The 22,693-nt window shown below is 40.2% G+C and overlaps 3 protein-coding genes across 7 annotated transcripts in view; 2 read left to right on the top strand and 1 right to left on the bottom strand.

The window, feature by feature from the left end:
* Positions 1-7,622, bottom strand: part of akap9 (A kinase (PRKA) anchor protein 9) — an 80,288-nt gene extending 72,666 nt beyond the window's left edge. For all 5 annotated transcript variants that reach the window (XM_080788151.1, XM_080788149.1, XM_080788150.1 and 2 more), the window contains exon 1: positions 7,364-7,622. In XM_080788151.1, coding sequence (XP_080644277.1) covers positions 7,364-7,411 — 48 coding nt within the window. In that variant the 5' untranslated portion in view covers positions 7,412-7,622. The remainder of the gene's footprint in view (positions 1-7,363) is intronic.
* A 2,675-nt stretch (positions 7,623-10,297) lies between these two features.
* Positions 10,298-12,432, top strand: mterf1 (mitochondrial transcription termination factor 1). The gene is made up of 2 exons (XM_080788354.1): positions 10,298-10,331; positions 11,148-12,432. The coding sequence occupies exon 2, from the start codon at positions 11,182-11,184 to the stop codon at positions 12,334-12,336; it is 1,155 nt and encodes a 384-aa protein (XP_080644480.1). The 5' UTR covers positions 10,298-10,331; positions 11,148-11,181; the 3' UTR covers positions 12,337-12,432.
* Positions 12,433-13,021: 589 nt separating this feature from the next.
* Positions 13,022-20,954, top strand: dus3l (dihydrouridine synthase 3-like). Its single transcript, XM_080787492.1, has 16 exons — positions 13,022-13,063; positions 14,094-14,502; positions 14,932-15,196; positions 15,310-15,649; positions 15,890-15,975; positions 16,117-16,206; positions 16,530-16,571; positions 16,789-16,941; positions 17,589-17,705; positions 17,814-17,879; positions 18,002-18,112; positions 18,662-18,758; positions 18,891-18,966; positions 19,263-19,451; positions 19,734-19,862; positions 20,252-20,954. Exons 2-16 carry the CDS (start codon positions 14,102-14,104, stop codon positions 20,322-20,324), a joined length of 2,235 nt encoding a protein of 744 aa, XP_080643618.1. The 5' UTR covers positions 13,022-13,063; positions 14,094-14,101; the 3' UTR covers positions 20,325-20,954.
* Positions 20,955-22,693: the final 1,739 nt, after the last annotated feature.

Below are 22,693 nucleotides of genomic sequence, written 5' to 3'. Positions count from 1 at the left end.
CCGCTATCCAAATATGGAGTGTGTTGCATCAGCAATCACTCAGCTCCATATATGGGCACAAAAGGGGCCAGGTCCACTCAGCTCCATATATGGGCACAAAAGGGGCCAGTGATTTGTTTGTTGTGGACCTGGCCCCTTTTGTGCCCATATATGGACACAATTTATTCTAATTGTTATTGCAATTTACGATCTGCGTAGAATTTCATGGAAATTTGTTTTTTTTTCTTTTACATTTTATTCATGAAATACTGGGGGAAAAAAATGAAAAATGTTTTGAAACGTAACGGTGGTCTAATACACAAGCTCCAAAATATTCAAACTGTGCTGAATAGAATCCATTAAGCCTTACTGAACAGTGAACACCAGGCCATGGGGCTTTGCAGGGTACAACCATGATTAAGCACCACCATCTCTCCTTTATGTCTAAGCCAAGTACATCCACAGGGAACAACAATTTCACAGTCAGATGCCAATTTCTGCACCTTGCAAACAAGCTCTGCTTTTGATAGAGCCATTAACACCTCTGAGCAAATTAATTCCCAAATCGGGCCTAGCTTGTCTACTCTCATAATCTTTATAGGTCAGGAGGACAATCATTTTCTGTGATATAGTGGCATCTTGTGGGCTAAAAACATAACTCATCATAGTAAAGGCCTGTTTACAATTTCTCTTTAAGAGCATGACCAACGGAAAGTCATATATTTAATTAGTACATTACTCAGCCATGATTGCCTCTCAAATACTTTCATCCACTGATTAATGATCACATCTTAAGAGCACACAGACAGAGAAAGCAGAGTACTTCTTCTAACAATTCTAAAGGAAATTTGGAAATCTAATTAAATCATAATCACTGGAGAGACCAAGAGAGTGATAGACACACTTCACAATATCAATAAAGATGCTACAGTAAGAACATGCATGACTGGATGTATGCTGATTAGTCTCAACAGACCGCCCCCCTCCCAGACAGAGCAACTCACACAGTAAAACATCAATTGAAGACTGCACACACACTGTGAGGTATTATCTCTCCAGCACCAACCCACCATATCCCATCTTCCAAATCAAGAAATTACTAGCTTAAAGCTCCAACCCCTCTCCTCATACCAAACAAATCCTACATGAAAGCCCCCATTACCCTGGTTTGTCATACAACATAATTATGTTTTATTAAGCAACCAGCCACATTAATGATTCAGAAACTTAGCTTTCAAAGTCGCGGAAAAACAAACAGTATTCTTTCAGGCAACTCCATCTGGTCTTAGATGGAATGTGTCGACTAGGTTGGGCAGCATTACTCCTCACTGTGTTATGGAAGTTGGAATGGCACGGTCATCCCCTGTGTAGGCAGGACTGGTCGGTCACGGCAATGGCGACTGACCCAGGCAGCGGGTGGGGCAAAGCCAGCATCACCTGCCAGCATTCGCCAATGCCCATTCTGTCCCATCACCGTCGGTTCTGGTTATCCAAAACTGCCCATCTGATCAATATAACCATATGGTCATACACAGCAGCATATACTGATGGACATAAAAGTCCCATTGCGTGTCCAGCGATTTCCATATAATATGGACATAAAAGTGTGCTGTGTCCAGATAGACTTAAAACGTGTTACTAGAGAGTTAGGACAACTCCGTTCACTTCATTGGGCCAGTCCAATGGCGTCTCTTCTACATAGACTTCTATTGGCGAAGAGTGACAAAGGCCTGAACCGGAAATATGCAGAATGCATGATTAGAATCTATGGGCTGGCCAGCCGGGGAGCCTGATGGAGGGGAAAGGAACTGGTTGGAATAACGTGTTCCTTCCACGCGCTACGTCCAACCAGGGAAACTCCCCCCTGTCAGGTGTAAAGGAGCAACTTGGACACTCAGGCATGAAGGGAGCATGAGTTAAGTCCGTTGCTCTCCCCAGGTTGGCGGAGGGTGTGTATAGAGCCCAGGATCACAGTAGATGATTGACACAGGGGTGAAAAATGAGTTACAAAATCGTGGGATAAAAAATATATTAAAATAAAATAATCTATGGGCTTTAGAGTGACAAACGAGTTACATGAACCAAGTGAACGGGCTGTTTTCTACCCCCTCATTGGCAGAACTCTCTGGGTACTACATGACCAGGTGGGGCATGCATTGCATCGTCATATTTGATAGAACAGCTGTTCCTCTGCCCAATCTGTCTGCATTTGTTGGCTTTGTGTGCTTCTGGTTGCTCGGCAACATGAATGTGTAAAAAAAACAAACTTTTACATCACACCTGTGTGAAGTGAGGGGTGCTAATATATTAATGCCTAACTCATGTTGATTCGGTGATGTAATGTAAATCAAACGGTGCAAACACAAACATTACACGCCATTAACAATAAAGCGACAATATGATGTAATGAGTCACATTATGACGTTTACAAAACAAACATTGAACTAAAGACAAACATTAAACCTGTAGATAGGAGGGGCTAGCACCCCTCAAAAATGCATATAAAAAGGCATGCAATGTGACGTTGCAGTGGCGATTCATTTGGCCTTTAAAAAGGCAGATCTCGATGGAATCTGAAACATTCCCTTCATCAAGGGGGTTATAGATGTGACTATTTTCCACTAGGCGTGTGTAATTACATCATTCTTAACGCTGTCCAACACATCGGAATGATGGCTGCCAAGAAGACATGGAGAGCCTCTCTGGCTGTTCTGTGGATTCTTTCTGTTGTGGTACAAAGAGCAGAACAAAGAGCAGAACCCACTCGACAACATCATCTGGAGTCTATATTCAACCAGTATGGTGAGAATGGTAGCATGTCTCTGGCAAGTCTGGAGCGTCTACTGCACAGTGCCGATCTGGACCTCCTCAGGACGGTCACGGTTCAACACCACGAGCAGCCCGGCCAAGAAGGTAGCGATCCCCATTTCCACAATCACGAGCCGGATCAACATGGCGACAACACCACAGACCACCTTCCCCCAAGAGACGTCCTCACAGCATGGGTGGGTGGCTTTGTGTCCGTCACAGTGATCAGTCTTGCGTCTCTGCTGGGGGTATTCCTTGTCCCTCTGATGAACCGCACCTTCTTCAAGTTCCTTCTCGGCTTCCTGGTTGCGTTGGCAGTGGGCACACTCTGTGGAGACGCTTTTCTTCACCTCCTCCCTCATTCCCAACGTGGTCACCACAATCACCATCACAATGTCCATGAAGAGCACGAGGATGTCCACGAAGAACATGAGGAGAGTCTTGACGGGGTGTGGAAGGGTCTGACGGTGTTGGCAGGAATCAATTTCATGTTGCTCATGGAACACTTGCTGATTCTGGGGAGAAAGATGTACAATGACAAGAAACACAACAACGGTGACCCTTCAGTGACCTGCGACAGAATGGGCATCGGCCAAGAGGGGCAGGTGATGCCGGCTCTGCCCCACCTGCCGCCAGTGTCAGCCGACACAGTGGGGGTGCCCACTCTTCCCACGCATCAACGTCACCAGAAATCCAACCCCATCCTGAACCACCACCCCTCCCAGAATCTGCAGCCACGCAACCACCACTGCTCCCCGGAGCACATCCAACAGGCTGGGATCGGCACACTGGCCTGGTTGGTTCTCATGGGAGACGGCGTGCACAACTTCAGTGATGGCCTGGCAATAGGTGCTGCGTTTACCGATAGCTTATCCAGTGGTCTCAGTACCTCTCTGGCCGTCTTCTGCCATGAACTGCCTCATGAACTGGGTGACTTTGCAGTGCTGTTGAAGGCAGGTATGAAAGTGCGCCAGGCTATCCTATACAATTTGTTGTCTGCCATGTTTGCCTACGTGGGCATGGTGATTGGCATTGGCATTGGACACTACTATGAGAACATAGTCGTATGGATCTTTCCTTTCACTGCTGGACTTTTTCTCTATGTGGCCCTGGTGGACATGCTGCCAGATATAATACATAATGATGCTGGGGACCTCGGTCAGTGTTGGTTCTGCCTGCTGCAGAATGCTGGTATAATGCTGGGTTTTGGCATCATGCTGCTTATCGCCATCTTTGAACCCAAACTCAAACTGGACCTGGGCTAATAATGAACATAACCGAATGCTAGCTGTTAATGACTGACTGTCCCCGTAACTGATAGTCTGTTTATAACAAGAGGAAGAAGTGTGCTCCATGAATCCAATGGCTCACTCAACATCAAGTGCTCTTTAGTGAAACGGGTATGAAAATAACAACCGAACAACACAAAAATGTGATCATTTATTTCTTTGGGCATGGCAAACAAATGACCAACACCTCGGAATTCATCAGAGTATGTTTCATCCAAGTGCTTATAGCAATTACAGGGTAGATAAGAGGCACCAATATACATGACAAAGAAATAATGAACTAAAAGTGACCACACCAACACCAAAGAACTATTAACTTGCAAAACAATATACTAACTATACCATTAATTGTTTTAGGTTTGAGGGGCGCCAGCCGCCAGCCCCTCCTATGTCCAGCTTTTAGTGTGTCCACAAACTTTGTCCTACACAAACATTAAATTCCCATTGACATTTACAATGAATGGAGAATCAAGTCAGTGTAAATTTTACGTTGATAAGAGCGCCCCTCACTTCACATGGGTGTGATTTTTTTATATAACCGTCATACAATGTTTGTAAAATCAATAAACACGTCGAATTAGACTTTTGTCACTTTTTAAGTGACAATCCAAACGGTTTGTACACAATTTTTTCATGTTCAATAAATCCTCTGGAATGGTGTTATACATGGTAACTCCATCACTTTTATTAGTTCACTTTTTTTTTGTACAGTACATCTTAATCTGGACATCAGAGTCGACACCAAATCCTCTGTCTGCCTCGCAGTGCGCTACTGCGGACACAAGGCAGTTGTTTTATATCCCATATGGCGATAGGTAGACAGCAATTGGCTGAGACATAAGCAGCCTCTCTATAATACTGATTCAAAGTTAGTCTTTTGGTTTCATTGAGATACCCCTAATATATGACCCTCACAAGGACAAGACACAGGAGAATCATGCAGGCTTAGCCGGGCAATACCAACTCTGCAATGCAATGTGCACTCATGCCACAGTGAAATGGACCTATTGGCCTGGAACAAGATTAATTTCCTGCAGCATTATCAACATCTATACAGTGAATCAAAATGTGCAAGTTACTGTCCTGAAAGTAGGAATTGATAACATATAAAAGGCGAGGTACAATGCATCCTGAATTCCCTGCAGGAACAAAGAGGGGCCTTTTGTCAGCCCACATGCCAGAGCCATAGCCAAGGTAATGACTTAGCTAATAGCATCTTCCCCACAGTGTAAATCGCAAATCCCTAGCACCAATTTCACTATAAAACCCTGAGAGCCCCCTAACAAACACATTCAACAAAGAACCAGCAGTCACAAATAAAAAGGTTGGGGTCTTGTCTTTTAATTGTAACCCAGCAAACACGGTCAGGACCTGGACAAATTAGTGACGTCTCTATTGGGGCCAGATCAAGTCAAACCAACTAGTCATATATCTGGCCCAGATTATTACCTGATTTCAACCAACATAAATTCTGCCCACTAAAACGGACGTCCCTGGATATAAGCTGTATTATTTCAACTGGTGAAGACGTCCTGGAAATGACATAAAGATCATCCCCATATGGGCTGTGATCTGGCCTAGTTCTGAACGTCACCGGAGGACGTCATCATAAGTGTAATTTGCCATGGGAAAGATTATGTCCCTTTTCTGACTGTGTTCAGAAACTTCAGAACACGTGGAATAACAGCAGTGTCACCAGGCCAACACAGACATGCTCATTAACAAGATAACTAATTATTTGCCAGACAGTTTTGAAGATTGTGCGTTGTTGTTGTAGTGGTAGTAGTAGTAGTAGTAGTAGTACTACAGGGATCAGATCAGTCAGATAAGGATCTGTCTTGGGCACAAAGCCACTGCATTATGTGTTGACTGTTGAACAGTAAACACACTTGTCAACATCATAAAATTACACCCATCATGGCACAGATCATACCTAAAAGATAAATAAACTCATAAAACATACTTAATTTGATAATGTCCAACATAATGTGTCTGAGACAATAGTTCAAATATAATCAAACACAATAGTAAAATAAAACGACAATAACTTTGTCCCCCATCATATACTAATAATCATACCTCTCTACTGCCATATAATCTTGATGATGGAGGATGGAATTCATGAATTCTTGTTGTAGTTCACTCTGCACTATAGAAGCATTGTGTGAACCATCTGCCTAAAGGCAGGGTGCAGATTCTGAAGAATCTTGTCATCATTAATACTTTTTCATATAAAGACTGAAAATAGTGATATTTTCCCCCCTTAGAGTCAGACAGTCTTTATGGCCTTTTGGCAAGAATAACAATCCCGTTCTAAATGTCTAACATGTTAATTATGGCATACAAGTGTTTTGTATTTGAAGTTACATCCATCAGGAGTTACTAGGAAAACAATAATGAGCATAACTTTTAATTAATCATAAATTAAATCATGTACTTTGTGCAAGATTTATATTAATGCAGCTTTTTATCAAAGCTTGCAGAGCAACTCATTAATTTCCCAATAAGAACAAAGAGGCTGTGAAGTAGCTAATACCCCAACTACAGCACCAATCCACCTACAAATGTAAACAGAGGATGGAAGCAGCAGATTGATCATTCTTGGTGTGCAACATTTTATTGCATTTGAATTGTATTGTGCCGTGTGTCAAAGTGTACAGTAAATGAAAATGTAGTTGAACATAATGCTCATGAAAAGTAGTACTCTTTCCCCATTATCTTTTCTTGGTGGCCTATTGGCAAGCTGATTTATATGCCGTTTTGTATGCCATTATTTGTTATGACCTAATTTGTGACACCGGTTGGTACAGATTAGTGCATTTTACCTTCAAAAAATACCTATATTTCCCAGTGCCATGTGGCAACGTTTGCTAGCTAGTGGAAGCATGCCCCCTGGAAATCCTGTCACACAAGATTGTCCGCATACTCGCATGCTATTAGTGATTAGTTACCCATCAATCACAAAATGTCTGGTTGGTTTGCTTGTGAGCTTCCTACAGTGAGAGAAGTTTAACATGAATCAAACATTAGAGTTGGCACACAGACAGCATCACAATGGAATGTGTCCGGCTACTAGCTAACCCAGCTGTCACTGACCACCAGGACAGGAGACTCTGACAGCTGAGTGGGTTATGGGAGGAGGCGGCCGTAAAAACAGCTGCTGACGGCCCAAAACATGAAACAATGAGTTGAGGAAGGCATGCATTGAGCTCTGCAACACTAGCTTTTACACATATGGAATGGGTTGAAGTTGTACATGGGAGATGTAGACTCAAGGTCTTCCATACCTTTGCTTTGCCGGCCTCCAGCTTCTTTTGCCTTTCCTCGTCTTCCATTGCCGTTGTCCCTGTGGCTGAGACAAGAGGGAAATGGCTTCATGCGAACTGCCAGACAATAGTCCCAGAAGTTAGCGACAAAACCGCCAGGCGCCTGACTTCCAATTCTTCGAGTAGGACTACCAAAACAGAGCGACAGTGTCGCATTACTAGGAGCTAGCTCTTTGGAACGCTCTCATCCCAGCCGCCATGTTTTCCACGTAAACACGAGACTGCTGGCTGTGTGATGACGTATCATAGGTGCCGCTTTAGCCACGCCTTCTCGGAATGTCAAACAGAACTTAATTCTTCAATCTAGCCTTTGTTTTCCTATGGCGTTTATCAATTTGTTTATGATTTTTATTTTATTTATTTGTCATTGACAGAATCAATCAATAGACCTTTCTTGTATAGGCAGAAGTGACGAACCTGCACTGCAGTCAAGGATTATGAATGATTCATGAACACGGAAGACACATGACAGTTAAAACAGTGTAATAATAAAAGTACTTTAATAAATAAAGTTACACTCCTCCAGAATTGAGTAGCCCAATGGCTATAGATAGGATCATAGGAAGAGAAGAGAAGAGAAGAGAAGAGAAGAGAAGAGAAGAGAAGAGGAGAGAAGAGAAGAGAAGAGAAGAGAAGAGAAGAGAAGAGAAGAGAAGAGAAGAGAAGAGAAGAGAAGAGAAGAGAAAATTCAATACACTGTATTTCATATTGCTTCACATCCAACAGTGGTTTCCAAAACAGATAGCCTGACATAGCCTACATTATATATAAGTTACAAATAGTTAAAACCCCATTAGGACTACCAGGCATACAAATTATAAATTCCCAATTCTTGTAGATTGTCTAAAATGTCATAATCTCAAAAAAGGTCTATGATGTTACATACATAAGATACCACTGCACTGCCTGTCGTACAAACCACCTTATGAAGTTATTTTGAAACATAGGCCCCTGGCCTACCAGTAGCAGCAGTAGCAGCAGCAGCAGGAGATGATGGCCTGTGTCTTCTGGAGACTGGAGCTGAACAGCTTATGGTCTGACAGATCTTGAATTCCACCCATCTTCTCTTTGACATCCTTATACCAGTTTGAACTCACCTATGAATACTTGTTGCTTGTAGCCTACAGGCTACAGCTGCTTCAATCAGGAACTGCTGGCCATCTGAAAGTTTAGGCTCTTGAATTATTGATGCACCAAAGGAGTACTGTGTCAGACACCCCAGCAGCTCTACCATAAGAACTCAACAGATGGCCACAGGACACAATTTCACCGATAATGTCAACGTATGGAGAACTGTGTGACAAGCATGCAGACATGCGTCACAGTTCTCAAACTTTCTTATTTTTTTGTATTATTCTTTTTACTTCAAGGACCCCCATTTTAGCATGCATTAGATTATGACACTTCATTATTGATTGGTTCTAAGTCATGTTTGTAATTGTATTGCTACACATTTAAAGCTGCACTATGTATGTGCATTTCTTGTTCTACCCCTGGATTTGAACCCAGGTCTCCTGCACATGTAATTACATTTCTAACCACTTGAGCTACAGTGAAAACCAAGCTTTAACCAGCTTTAAGTATAGCATCTAATAGGTTAGATGTGGAAAAAATGTGGAAAAGAAAACAGTTGTGAAGGAACAAAGAATTGGTTCTACATCACATCCTTAACACACCAATGGATAGACATAACAGGCTAACAGCTATGTTTTTCTTTCCATTGCCATTCATTCTAGATGCACGTAAAGTCCATTTGAATATTGAAGATTGATTGTACAGTGCTGTAATAAATTATGTATGAGAGTCAGGGGCTCATCAGCGAAGAGAGTTTTTTTGTGTGCCAGCTTGCGACCTCTGTGACTGTAGGAGCCATTAGAAGAGAGGCATTATTTGTATTATTATTACCAGTATTATTTTTGACCACTTATAAAGGTGACACACAGGGGCACTAGGGAGGAACTAGACACAGGGTATGGTGGGAGCACACCGTTCTTACCAGCTTACCATGCAGCCTACCATGCAGCCAGAAGACAAAATAACAGGATAATCTCTATATTGGTATGTTCATCTCAACTGCACAACTCTTCAATAAATACAGCAAAACTGAGCTCTACGACTGGACATCCATCATTCATATTTCTGTGTGCACTGCTGCGTACGATCACTTTTCCACCACCTGTGAAGTAATGGGCAACAAAACTGAAGGGAAGGATTGCCATTACAGTGACAAACACAGTAAATTCAGTGTCTCAATTGCCAGCTGACTCAAGAGTCAGCTGGCAACTGAGACACTGAATTTACATGAATAAACTATAAGCAACATTTACTGTTCATTGTCCAAAACAAGACAATTGAAATATAAAGCATACTAGTCTAGTGGCAGATTCTGGTATGATAGCTTGATGGTACTACTCCACGTTAGGAAATGTACCCATGCAACCCATTTTATGATGAATTGAACAAGGTGGACTGGACCCTCTTGTAAACAAGTGTAGTGCTTTATTGGGTCGTCCACTCACTGTTAACATTTTTTGTATTGAGTTAAAATGTACTGTAATTCTGCAAACTTATACTTCAATCAATCAATCAATCAATCAATGCATACGTTCAAATGCTTCTCAAAATAAGCCTAATTTGTAGTATCAGTTGCTGGCTATTTATCTTAATCTATCTTTATAATAATGTAATAATGATAATCCCTGATCCATTTCTGCCAGTGTTTATGCTTTGAACTTGAAAGTGCTATATTGCCATCTAGTGGGGTAAACCGGAAAGTTTTTCAAACTCCACAGCAATAGAGGGCGCTCAATAAAGAATAGTAAGATACTGAAAATGTGTTGTAGTGGTCGTTTGTGACCTCGACACAGGCAGTTCCTTAATCCTTCCTTTCCTTCCATCATCTGGGGTGAAACGAAAACAAAACACACGAGTGAGTGCAATGTTGTTGTTTTATTTAATCATCACCTTTCATTTCACTTCTTCATCAATCAGGCAAAATCTTATTCCACTTTCACTGTAAATGAAGCATATGATCTACTGATGCATAATAAACTTGGACACATGTTGTAAACCTGGAATCTAAATTGACGGTAGAATTAGAAGTTTTCATTGCACTGTTCACGGTTTAAACCTAGTTTAAACCAAGTGAAACTCGCTCTGGATTAAGAGCGTCTGCTAAATACCTAAATTGTACAATTGTAAATTGTAACATGCTTAAACATTCTACCAATAAGGTGGTATAATATTTCTACAACTTGCTACAAAAGCTGTAATAACTAATTTGGGTGCATAAACAAGAAGTTGTGGGACAAATTTAAATCTTAGAATGATGCGCAATTTGCGCATGGAAAGGAAAGGTACTATGTTTACCCAGGGTAACTGGACTAAGCTCAAGAACTTGTTTACAGCCAGGCCTACAGCATGCTGCCCAGGCACTGGACAGGGCCCAAATTAGCTCATTCCAACCTGATATATCTATATATATCCATATGGAGCTGGCCTGTTGCCCTGTTCTTCTGACATCACAATGGTGTTCTGACATATGCATACTGTATACTCCATATTTGGGCATGCCTGACAAGAACTTCATATATGGGCATAAAAGGGACACATGCATTTTCAACTTGAATCGTTCCAATTAGGCCAGTGCCCAACTGGCACCGCTGTGCCCAGATATCCGTAGTGCCATGCACCTATGCTCCGCTGTTTTATAAATTTGATATTTGATTGTGATTTTCTCCCACAGATCATCATTGCTGTGGCTGAAACGGGCCTGCTCTATGAAAATGGCAGCATCACTTCAACTTAGGACATTCCTACATGCGCCTTGGTTATTGTCATCGAAATGCATCTTTGACCACCCTCCAGTACAGCTCGCATCCCCCTGCCTTCGTGGGCTTTGCACTGTAACTTCCAATAAGAAGTCTGTGGTTGGGTCAGAGAACAAATCTCTGCTTGAGAACCTGAACCTTTTGGGAGTGGACTTGAAGAAGGTACGGCAGCGACAGCCTGGGATACTTCGGAGAATCTTTACTAATGAGAAAGGTGTCGCTCAGTTCCTGCAGGGCAAAGGTGCCAGCAGCAATGTGATCGCCAGCATCATATCTCGCTATCCCCGCTCCATCACTCGCTCAGACAGGCAATTGGAGCAGCAGTGGGGTCTGTGGAGAAGTTTCTTCGACAGTGATGAGGAGATTATACGTGTCTTGGATCGCTCTCCAGAGTCCTTCTTCCGCTCCAGCGACAACAAGAATTTGGAAAGCAACATCCAATTGCTGACCTCACTGGGACTTAACTCCAAAGACCTTCACCGACTACTTACCACAGCGCCACGGACCTTCTCCAACACTGTGAACCTCAACAAGCAAATGGTGGAGCTCCTGGAGTGTGTTTGTTCTGAACTTGGTGGGGAGGATCCAGCACATTTTGCTAAAACCGTCATATCAAGAAATGAATACATTCTAATCCGAAGCACAAAGAGAGTCAAGACAAACATTGACAACATTCAAACTTTTCTAGAGCTTAGCGACTCTGAACTTCTAGCTCTGCTGCAAGGTGCTGGGGCAGAAATCCTGGACCTCTCCAATCAGTATCTCAAAAATAATTTTGAAAGCCTTCAGCAGAAGATTATCTTGCATGGTGGTCGGAAAACTGATGTTAAAAAGCTTGTACTCGCTTATCCAATGGTGCTGTTCATTGGGTCGAATACATTGAGCTCCAAACTGGATTGTCTACTGGAAGGAGGAATTACATTGATGCAAATAGTGGAGAAGCCCAGAGTTCTAGAATTCAGCACAAAGAATATTACCGGGCGAATAGTGGAGTTGCAAAGGGTGGGGTATGACTTTGAAAGGAATGGCATTAACGTCTTGGAACTGAGTCGAAAAAGATTTGATGCAAAGATGGAAAGACTTACTGCTTCACCAGATGAGTGAATGTACTATGCCATGTTAGACGATGCAAGATAATGTGTTTTTTGTTTGACATTGCTTCCAATTTTGGATGGATTACCATTAAAACACGTGTGCTTTAACTTTTCTTTTTCCTTGAATAACTTGATATAATTTAAATACATGCTTAATTGATATAAAATAAAATTTGCTCTTTGGTCAAATAGGCTATGTTCCAGTATTTCCTCTGGTCTGGTGCTTCTCATCCACTTGTGTAAATGTTATGTCTACTAGTACTCCTTCCATTAATTGTTTTTAAAAATAGTTTTTTGCCATGTTAGAAAACAGGCAAACTGCCTCTGATGTTTGGCTATAGGCCTATTGGTTGATTTTATTTCACACAGTATGTAGAATGGGTAGCCTACATTTCAAACGAAAGCACAGGTCAATATAGACATAGAATGCCTGTGAAACAACAACCATTCTAGGGCTAAGGTCAATACAAAACTGCTACTTTGAGGACGAAACCGAAAAGCACTAGACTTGTTTTCATCAGAAAAATGAATGAGCCTACTGTAGTACTATAGTGCTGTACTGAGTGACATCCAGGTAGTTTAGTTGAGAACTTGAGATTTAAATCAGAACAAGTGTGGCTGTTCTCTTCCGTATGGAACCAATATTTGGTACACATCATGCCACCACACGGACCCTTTTAACAGTTGCGCAAACACAAGCCCACGCTGTGGTAATTTCATTTCCCCGAACATTGCAGGTATTTATAAGGAAATACATTATATTCCACATGGTCTATCATTGAGTGTTTTGAAAAGCAGACATCCAATGTGTTGTTTAGTTTATTCTTTGGTCTATAAAATGTCATGCAAACGTTAAACATTGGCTTATTTACAAGAAGTAGCCTATGAGCTAACGTCACTGCATGGTGTGCATGCAGGTGACCCGATATACAGTACAGCCAATAAGTTACCTAAAATCCGACAATCTCAGTCTGCCCATGAACATACGTACTGGCGTACTTATTGTAGTTAATATAATATAGCCTTCAACAAAGTTACTGCATGTATAATTCATGTTTATGTCCTCAAAGTAGCAGCTGCAGTGTTGTATTGACTTGTGCTTTCGCTTGAAATATTATGTACCCATTCTAATTACTGTGACATAAAAATGTTAATCTATCAACATGATCCCAGCGTTTTAATGCATAATATAACAAACACTATAGCCTTCTTTAACGCGTACAGCATCATGCTATAATGTGACTTTTAAGATGTGTGATTGCCACCCAGATTTTGTATTGACTTTTTTGTTTTTTTTGATGTACTCAATCTGCATACTGTTAATGAGATTTTCAATCAATCAAACACACGTATAGGCCTATGTCCAGTTGTCCATACTGCATTTCTCTTCAAAACGAACTCTTTGACTCCTTTGGTAGATGTTTGTTAGTATGTTATACTATATGTTCATATCTAATTGGTCCTCGATCATCACTTGCTCATATCACTCAGTGCTCTCACTGCTCTGCCTCAGGCAGGGCTGCTGTGGACTGTTCAGAAACCTGCCTAAATGTGACATCAACAACAACTTTTAAAAATCTATTTATAATGAATGCAAGAACAATGGCTTCCGTTTCAGTTAGTTATGTAAAAATGAGTGAAGCATTATGTTTTATATTTCCTTATCACATTTGGAATGACATGCACTCAGCACCTGACTTACATTTATAATACATCATGTTAAAAAAAAACTCAGATAATGACACCTTTTATTTTCTGATATTTCAGAAGGAGGAATGGAGAAAGACTGCAAGGGCGTAGAGAAAACGTCTCAAGAAGACGTTAGCAGCACTGATGGTGTTGCAAAAAGCATAACTGTCATTAAAACAGAGAAAGACAGCAAAGACATGGAGAAAACGTCTCAAGAAGACGTTAGCACAAGCAGCACTAATGGGGTTGCAAAAAGCATAACTGTCATTAAAACAGAGAAAGACAGCGAGGACATGGAGAAAACATGTCAAGAAGACGTTAGCAGCACTGAAGGGGTTGCAAAAGGCATAACTGTCATTAAAACGGAGAAAGACGATGAGGCTTTCATTAAAATGGAGAAAGACGATGAGGACGTAGAGAAATCATCTCAAGACAACGTGAGCAGCACTGATGGGGCAGCAAAAGGCATAGCTGTCATTAAAAACGAGTGAGTTATTGTGCTTTCCGTCACTGTTGACAAAAAGCTTTTTGTCCGAATTTACTATTAAGATGTTCTGTTTGAATCTGTGATACTACCGGAAAGTGTGTTCTTGTTATTGTTTGGATTGTTTAATAAATGGAGACCCAGTAAGATGACTACATTATGGGATCTAAAAGCATTTCCACTGACCTTTTCCAGATGAATAAAATAGTGCCAATAACATTAAAAAATATATTATTTAATTCCCAATTCACTATCTAAACACATAACGGAAATCATGTAACTCCAACAGAAATAATGTACAACTGATGCTCAGCTAACTGTCCTAATCTTTGACACTTTGTTGTGTGCTGATGCTCGGCTAACTGTCCTAATCTTTGACACTTTGTTGTGTGCTATACTGATGTGCTAATGTGACTATTGCTATGCTTGCAGATTCATAACAACCAAAGAAAATTTCCATGGGTATTTAGATTCTAATGGACAAGGCCCTAAAGGAGGAAAGGAGGTCAGTGAAAATGAAGCATTTAAGGAGGCACCTCTGGAAGAACCAGACGTGAAAAAACTCAAACTGGGTGCCAATGATGGAGATAAGGTGGTGAAGCCAGGTGGCAAACGAATACGGGGACAGAATAAATCAAGACCACACATGAAACCCAACAGCTATGATGACAAACGACTGTGTACATCAGTCATTCAGGTATGAAACCCAAACCATTAAATGCATAGAAATTGTTAAACCAAGAACTATCAGTCACAAGTTTATGAATTCCTTAAACCAGTGATGACATACTTTTTTTCAAATCAATTTAGGAACGTGGGAATTGCTCATTTGGAGACAAATGCAAATTCTTCCATGACATTGCAAAATACATGGTTGTCAAGCCTGCTGACATCGGCAAAAGCTGCTACCTCTACAACACCTATGGAAAGTGCTTATATGGTCTGGCCTGCCGCTTCGCCAAGGCACACACTTCACCAGATTTCAAAAACATGGTGAATGAAGAACTCGTTAAGGCTTGTGAAGGCACGACTCCAGTGAGGAACACCTTGGATAGAGACCTCCAGATTCAACTCAGAAAGCGTTTGGTCTCATTCAAGAAGTCAGCGGAGTACCTCAAAACGATTGACAGGAATCCGGGAAAGCAGCATGGTATGAAGACAAAAGCCTCTGTCATATGGGCTAATCATGTCCAAATCCCACTTGATTTGCATTCACTAACCTAAATTACAATGAATGAGTTACTCCCTCTAGCAGTTGAACAGATGTTGGTGTAACTGGATAAATTAGGTAGACATTACCATATGATTGGAAGGCTACGGTATAATGAGATTTACACAGGTATTGTATATTCTCTTTGTTGACACTACTGATATTTCAATTCTTTGTCAGGCTCGGGTAATACTTGTACAGTTGAAATGTCCACTGAGAGTCCTGCTAGCGAGGAACTACATGCAACAACTGCACCAGAAATGGAGGTATGGTTTCACTAGACACAGAGCCAAGTAGTCCTTAAAATTGTACATTTCCCACCGTAGCTAACAAAACAATAACAAACAGCTGGTGTCATCAGGCGTAATGCAACATTTGGGAATGGTTTCCTTTTTGACCAATCACAGGGCAGCCAGGATAAACATGTTCTCGTCAAGACTATTGGCCCCTTGACAGATGGCGATGTTATCAAGTTGCGGACCTGCGAAAAGAAGCCGGTATATTTCACCCACCTCAACGTCCACAACATCTAATCAATGTTTCTTTGTCTGCACTCAATGATTTAATCAAATACCATGCATTGTTAAATTAATTTCCATATTAGCAGTAAAAAGCCTATGTGTTAATTTAACCCATTTGGTTTACAAATGTAACCAGATGTATCTGTAATGATCCATTTGGTTGCATTTTTACATTTTCAGTACATTAGTAAATGATACATTTACTAATGTATAATTAACAGATTTAACACTAAATGTTTTATTGTGTATGCATGTTTTTGTTATCAATTATAGTACATTTATTTCACACTTTCCTCAAGGTGGACTTTCAAGACAAGCTCTATCTTGCTCCTCTAACAACAGTAAGTACTCATTTCTACTCATGCAGGTAATATATAATGTAATTTAGATTTCAACTCATAAAAATAAAGGTTATCAAGGTGATGGGGGTTTCTTTTGTCCAGACTGTAAAACAGGAATATTATATCTTGAGGATTTATCAAATTGATAGAATGGAATTTAGTATATGAACCAATAGGGTCTAAAATAGGATTCAATCATTTTCTCTGTATCCCATAGTGTGGAAATCTACCTTTTCGTCGCATTTGCAAACGTTTTGGTGCTGACATCACCTGTGGAGAGATGGCCATGTGCACCAACCTACTACAGGGACAGGCATCTGAGTGGGCCCTTCTAAAGAGGCATGAAAGTGAAGATATCTTCGGCGTTCAGGTGGGTTAATTTTAGGGTTGGCACACCCATTGATGCTCTCAAAGTGCAAAAGTTTACTGGCACCTTGTTTAATTCTTACACTCTTATCTGTCCAGCAGGTTTTTGAGATGTGCGTGTTTTTTGGTTGTTTTATAGACTCTTTTTCTACTTGATAATTTTATGTTGCGTTCACACGGGCAGAAACAAAGACGCAGACTACCATTCATTGTCAATGGAATTGCCAGCAACATGGCGATGCAAAGACGCAATGATGCATGTAGCTGCTCCAAATTATACTCCCATTCGTCTTTGCGTCTGCCCATGTGAACGCACCATTATGGTTTGTCACTGTCTGAAACTCTTCAGAATTGTCAATTAAGTAGCAATAGTGTTTATGGTGTGTCTGCAATGTCCATATAATAGCAAACAACAGGTGCATATATTTCACAATGACAAAGGAAAGTCTTTACTGAGGAGAAGATGAATATCCACACTGGAATATTATGCAAATAAGATACATTATTATTTTTCTCTCAGTTCCAATTTCCTTTCTTGCTACAAAAAACGAAATTCATGTTGTACTGAATGGAAATGTTATCCTGGCTAGAAGTCGTAGAAGGTAAATAAATGTAGTAGAGGCTCTGTATAACCTGAATTGTGTCCTGTAGGTGGAGGGCTGCTTCCCAGACACAATGACAAGGTGTGCAGAGCTAATCAACGACAATGCTGATGTAGACTTTGTGGACATTAACTCTGGGTGTCCCATTGATCTAGTCTACAAAAAGGTAAAAGTCAAACATTTGGTGCTTGGTGTTGTTGCTTGGACATTAATTGCAGAAATCTCAGTGGCTGATGTTTGAGTTATGAGTCTGACATGATGTTTTCCCCTGTAGGGTGGAGGATGTGGTCTGATGACACGGACAAAAAAGTTTGAACAGATCATCAGCGGAATGAACTACGTAAGATGCACCTAATGGTGCTGGGAACAAGTCGATTACAAATATTAATTAATTAATTAATATTAATATAATTTTTTTTCACATGCAAAGTTTAATGCCAGCTGACATTTTCCTACCCTAAGGTCCTTGATGTGCCATTGACTGTCAAGATCCGTACTGGTGTTCATGAGAAGTGCAATGTGGCTCATAAACTCATCCCAGAGATGAAGAAATGGGGTGTGTCCATGATCACGGTAGGGCTCAAATTGACAAGTTTATAAGACCCTTCTTATAAACCCATTATAACAGTTCAAACTCATTCTTCCAAATGCATCAGAACCCAAAGGTCTGGGCTCGGTTAGGCCAGAGCCATAGAGTAAGGCAGAGTTACGAAATTGAGGGGGCAGAAAACAGCCTGGTCACGTGGTTCATGTACTCGTTGTTTGAAATTTCTTTATTTAGGAGTGCGAGCCCATATACTCCAATGCATTCTGTAAACTTCTGGTTGTCCCCATTCAATAGAAGTCTATGTACTGTAGAAAACCTGGCCCCATGAAGTGAACGGAGTTGTCCGTAACTCTTTCTTACTCTATGTGGCCCAGAGACCTGAGTGGCTGAAGTGAAAGATTCCATCAATCCTATCCACATTTTATTTTGTTGCTGTGCTATTAGATGAGCTGAGATGAGGTGTATGTATTATAGGGATATTGATTTTCAACAGCACATTATATTAATCTAAATTAATTTACAGGGGTACTTCTTAAATTGATGTGACGATATTTAACAATGTTTTGTTTTTCTAGCTGCATGGCCGATCCAGGGAGCAACGATACACAAAGTTAGCTGACTGGGACTATATCAACTCCTGTGCCAAACTGGCTAGCCCTCTTCCACTTTTTGGTACATGGGCTGTTCTAAGCTGAAGCTGAAGCTACACATTCTGTATGCTATTTGAATCTGTAATATTGTTTTGCAAAAGAAACTGGTCAATGTTTTGATTTATCTTGTCTTTGGACTTAACTGTTGTTCTAGGAAATGGAGATATTTTGTCCTATGAAGATGCCATGAAAGCAAGAGAAACTGGAGTATCTGGCATCATGATAGCAAGGTTGGTACTTAATTCTATTGTATTGGTAATATTATGTCAGGTATATGACATTTGCATAAATCATTGTTAGACTGCGTAAATTACATTAGTTTTATTTTGTCCAACTACAGTGTAATGTATCATAATAATACATACATACAATATTATACAGCACCTCGAAGTCATAAGCAATTTGGTTCTTGTCATGTGATCTTTGTGACAAATTCTGAAACTAAATGTGTGATATCATCATACTCCGTCCCATGGTCCAAGTTGAAATTAGATTTGGAATATAATTTTTCTGCCATTTTCCATAGGGGTGCACTCATCAAGCCCTGGATCTTTACTGAAATCAAGGATAGGCGGGACTGGGACATCTCATCCAGTGAGCGAATGGACGTCCTCAGGGATTTCACTAACTATGGATTGGAACACTGGGGTTCAGACACACAAGGCCTGGAGAAGACCCGCAACTTCCTCTTGGAGTGGCTTTCCTTTATGTGCAGGTGGGTCACTAGGAATGTATCACTGTGGAATCTGGAATGTATGAATTATTTTTGCAACAATCAGTATTATTATTAATCCAGTTTCTGTATAGTGTACAGTACAATAAGCAAATTAAAAAGTCATGTCTCTGATCTTCATTACATTTGACATATAATGATCATATACAATTGGCTTGATGTACAATGCTAATGTTGCTATTGCTAATGTGACTTGAGAATCCTCTAGTCGTCAATAGCCTGAGACCATCAAACAATTTCTCTGTCTTGCTATCTTATGTATAGATACATACCCGTGGGGCTGTTGGAACGAGTGCCTCAGAGGATCAACGAGCGACCTCCTTTCTACATGGGCAGGGATTATCTAGAGTCCCTAATGGCTAGTCAACATGTTGGGGACTGGGTAAAGATAAGGTAATAATATTATGAATACCGTACACAAATCTTGAATGGTAATGTAATGTAACTCACTTTTCATTTAAAAATGTAACACTTGTAAGTGCTTCGATACAAATGTAAAGAGCAAAAAAAGGAACAGTGTTTGTTAATGTAATATAACTTGATGAGTACGGAATGAAAATACATTCATAGAAATTTGGCTTTCAAACATGGTTTACGGTGAACAAACAAAAAGATACCATATACCACTTGTGCCCTACAGATTACCAGAGGTCGATACTGTACACACACAAACGTCCTTATCCAATCGCTTTACACTCGCCACTTCACAGCAGCTCAATTTAACATGCACGTGACTAGATGGACATCACTAACCATTTTTTTGTTTTACCCTTTTTTTCCAGTGAAATGCTGCTTGGACCTGTACCAGGGAATTTCAACTTCCTTCCCAAACATAAAGCTAATGCCTACAAGTGATACCAATTCTCTGTGTATATGTTTAAACCAGGCTTACATTTTGTATTTATTTTGTATTTCTTAAAGGACCACTTCACCACTTTTCAACTTATCTTCATATACTAGGTCCTCACTAATAATCATGATAAAATGGCACCATTTGTTTCTACTCTGTCTGTGTCTCATAGGAGGGCTGTGGGCAGTTAAAAAACCTATCCACCAGTGACATCGATGGGGAATCCAAGCTAATAGAAACTGCAGGCTTTCTAGTCCTGAAAAGTTGCAATGCAAGCCATCGTTCTCACGATAATACAAATCTAAACATTTTTGTAAAATAATATTGTTTAAAAATAAAATCTGCCTGACAATGATGTCACTGGTGGACGGGTTTCTGAACTGCCCACTGCCCTCCTATGAGACACAGACTGAGTAGAATAAAATGGTGCCATTTTATGATTATTAGTCAGGACCTATTATATGAAGATTGAAAAGTGGTGAAGTGGTCCTTTAATACAATAATAAATTGTTTGAGAGAAAAAGGCCAAATATGAATGAAATATATTTTATTTTGCTGAGCTAAAAGTAGTTGTATACAAAGTGGAAATACTGTGTGGATACTTGAAAATATATGCAATAAAGCCTACTGTCACACTCAGACTTTTCTTTCATTGTTACCTTACCTATTATTAGAGAAACTGCATGATTGAGATCGATTGCATTTGCTGAGAAATAAGCAAATGCCCTGGTGTGGGCAACAGTAGCTGTCCATGGTGCTGATATGAAGTTCTGCACTTTAGTGACTGACCGAATAGAATAGATCATAAATATACTCACTCAAGTTATATCACCATGTTAATATGTCTTAAATTAAACTTAAGAGTTTTGTAAGGTACTTAACATAAGTTGTGGTTGTACATAATATGGATTCAGGATAGGTGTGCATAGGGACATCTGGGCACCTTGATGTAAAATTTACTATTTTGTCCAAAATGTTAATTACAATATTTGAAAAATGTCATAAGTAGTAATGTAAAGTATACATGATGTGAACATACACAGTACATCATTATTAGGCTTATATGTATCCCCAAATTTTATTATTATTTATTATTATTAATTTTATTATTATTATTCCCCAAAATGACTATACTGTAGGTCAGGACCTATGCAGGTTTTGTAGCAATTGTAAAAATATAGGCCTACCTAATTGTCGCATCTTTAATCATGTTCTAATCGTCTTTATTTTTGTTAAAACCAACTTTATTAAAAAATAATGCATGTTCTAATCATGTACAGCCTACTTTTAAACATTTTCAAATATACTATATTATTATATAACTTTCTTCCTTGGTGCCCTGCATCTGTTTGACAGTAATGGACAGACACATGGTAACCAGAGGAGTGGGTACCTGAGAAGTCTGGGCACCTCAATGTAAAAAATGTATTGTTTATTTCCTAAATGTAAAAACTAAAAAGAGGTGGGGGAAATGAAATAATGTATGCTGGTAGTAGCCTTTTAAGTAACATGCTTGAACATTTGCTACAAATCCTGTGGATATTATCCATGGCATAGCCTAAACAATATAGTTGAAGGGTATATGCATGTTCGATTCATATACTTTTAGGTTTAACATTATTTTTGACCATTCAAGGGGGGAGTTGAGCTGCGTCGGTGTGTTTACAAAACTATTGCACATAGCCTACAGGCTACAGAGGTTTGACAAAGCCAAGGGCCTTAATTAGTACGCATCTCTGCAGCATGTGGTTTACAACGTCAGCAAACAAATTGGTTGACAGCACAGGTGTAATTAATCAAACCAATTAACTGTCTGTATATAAGTGGTGAGAAAACTCATTCATCTTCACTTCAGCTTGTAGCGTGTCTCAAGGTACAATGGCTTGGTGGAGGCTCAGTTCGGTCTTCTTCTTGGTGGTGGCGGCGGCGGCATTTGCTACGGCAAGTGAGATATGGCAGTCAGTGGACACCTTTCCTGACCTTAAACTTGAAGATAAATGGGAATCCCTTCCTGAAATTCAAGATGAAGCTGTGAGTGGAAAATGGGTTGACCTGTATGACTCTAAAGACCGGAGGAAAGCGTCGGGTAAGTGTAAAGTGGGGCTTATTTAGAGACTCAAAAGAGTTTAGTATGCTATGTAGCTTTTGGCGTCTATGTGTTTAAAAAAAAAAAACTGTACTAAGAAACGCCGTCCTCAACGGGGCAGAATCATTCTGTTGTTGCAAATTCTGTAATGTTATCATGGTTGACTTGTATTAATTGCCACATGTACTGCAGATGACTATGATGAAGATGACTATAGCGACGGCATTGCCCAAGTTGGAGAAGAATACTCAATCAAGAATGCCTTGACGCCACGGGGTAAAAAAGAGA

Source organism: Protomyctophum bolini (genome assembly GCF_963924005.1).
Source record: "Protomyctophum bolini genome assembly, chromosome: 17".
Taxonomy (NCBI): Eukaryota; Metazoa; Chordata; class Actinopteri; order Myctophiformes; family Myctophidae; genus Protomyctophum; species Protomyctophum bolini.
The sequence above is the reverse complement of the archived record's forward strand: the minus strand, read 5'-3'. Positions and strand labels throughout refer to the sequence as shown.

Bases quoted from the DNA above. Each gene is read 5' to 3' on its own strand.
- mterf1 (XM_080788354.1), top strand. From the start codon at position 11,182: ATGAAAATGGCAGCATCACTTCAACTTAGGACATTCCTACATGCGCCT.
- dus3l (XM_080787492.1), top strand. From the start codon at position 14,102: ATGGAGAAAGACTGCAAGGGCGTAGAGAAAACGTCTCAAGAAGACGTT. The intron at 17,880-18,001 runs GTAAGATGCACC...TCCTACCCTAAG, and splicing joins TCATCAGCGGAATGAACTAC to GTCCTTGATGTGCCATTGAC. The intron at 18,113-18,661 runs GTAGGGCTCAAA...TTGTTTTTCTAG, and splicing joins GGGGTGTGTCCATGATCACG to CTGCATGGCCGATCCAGGGA.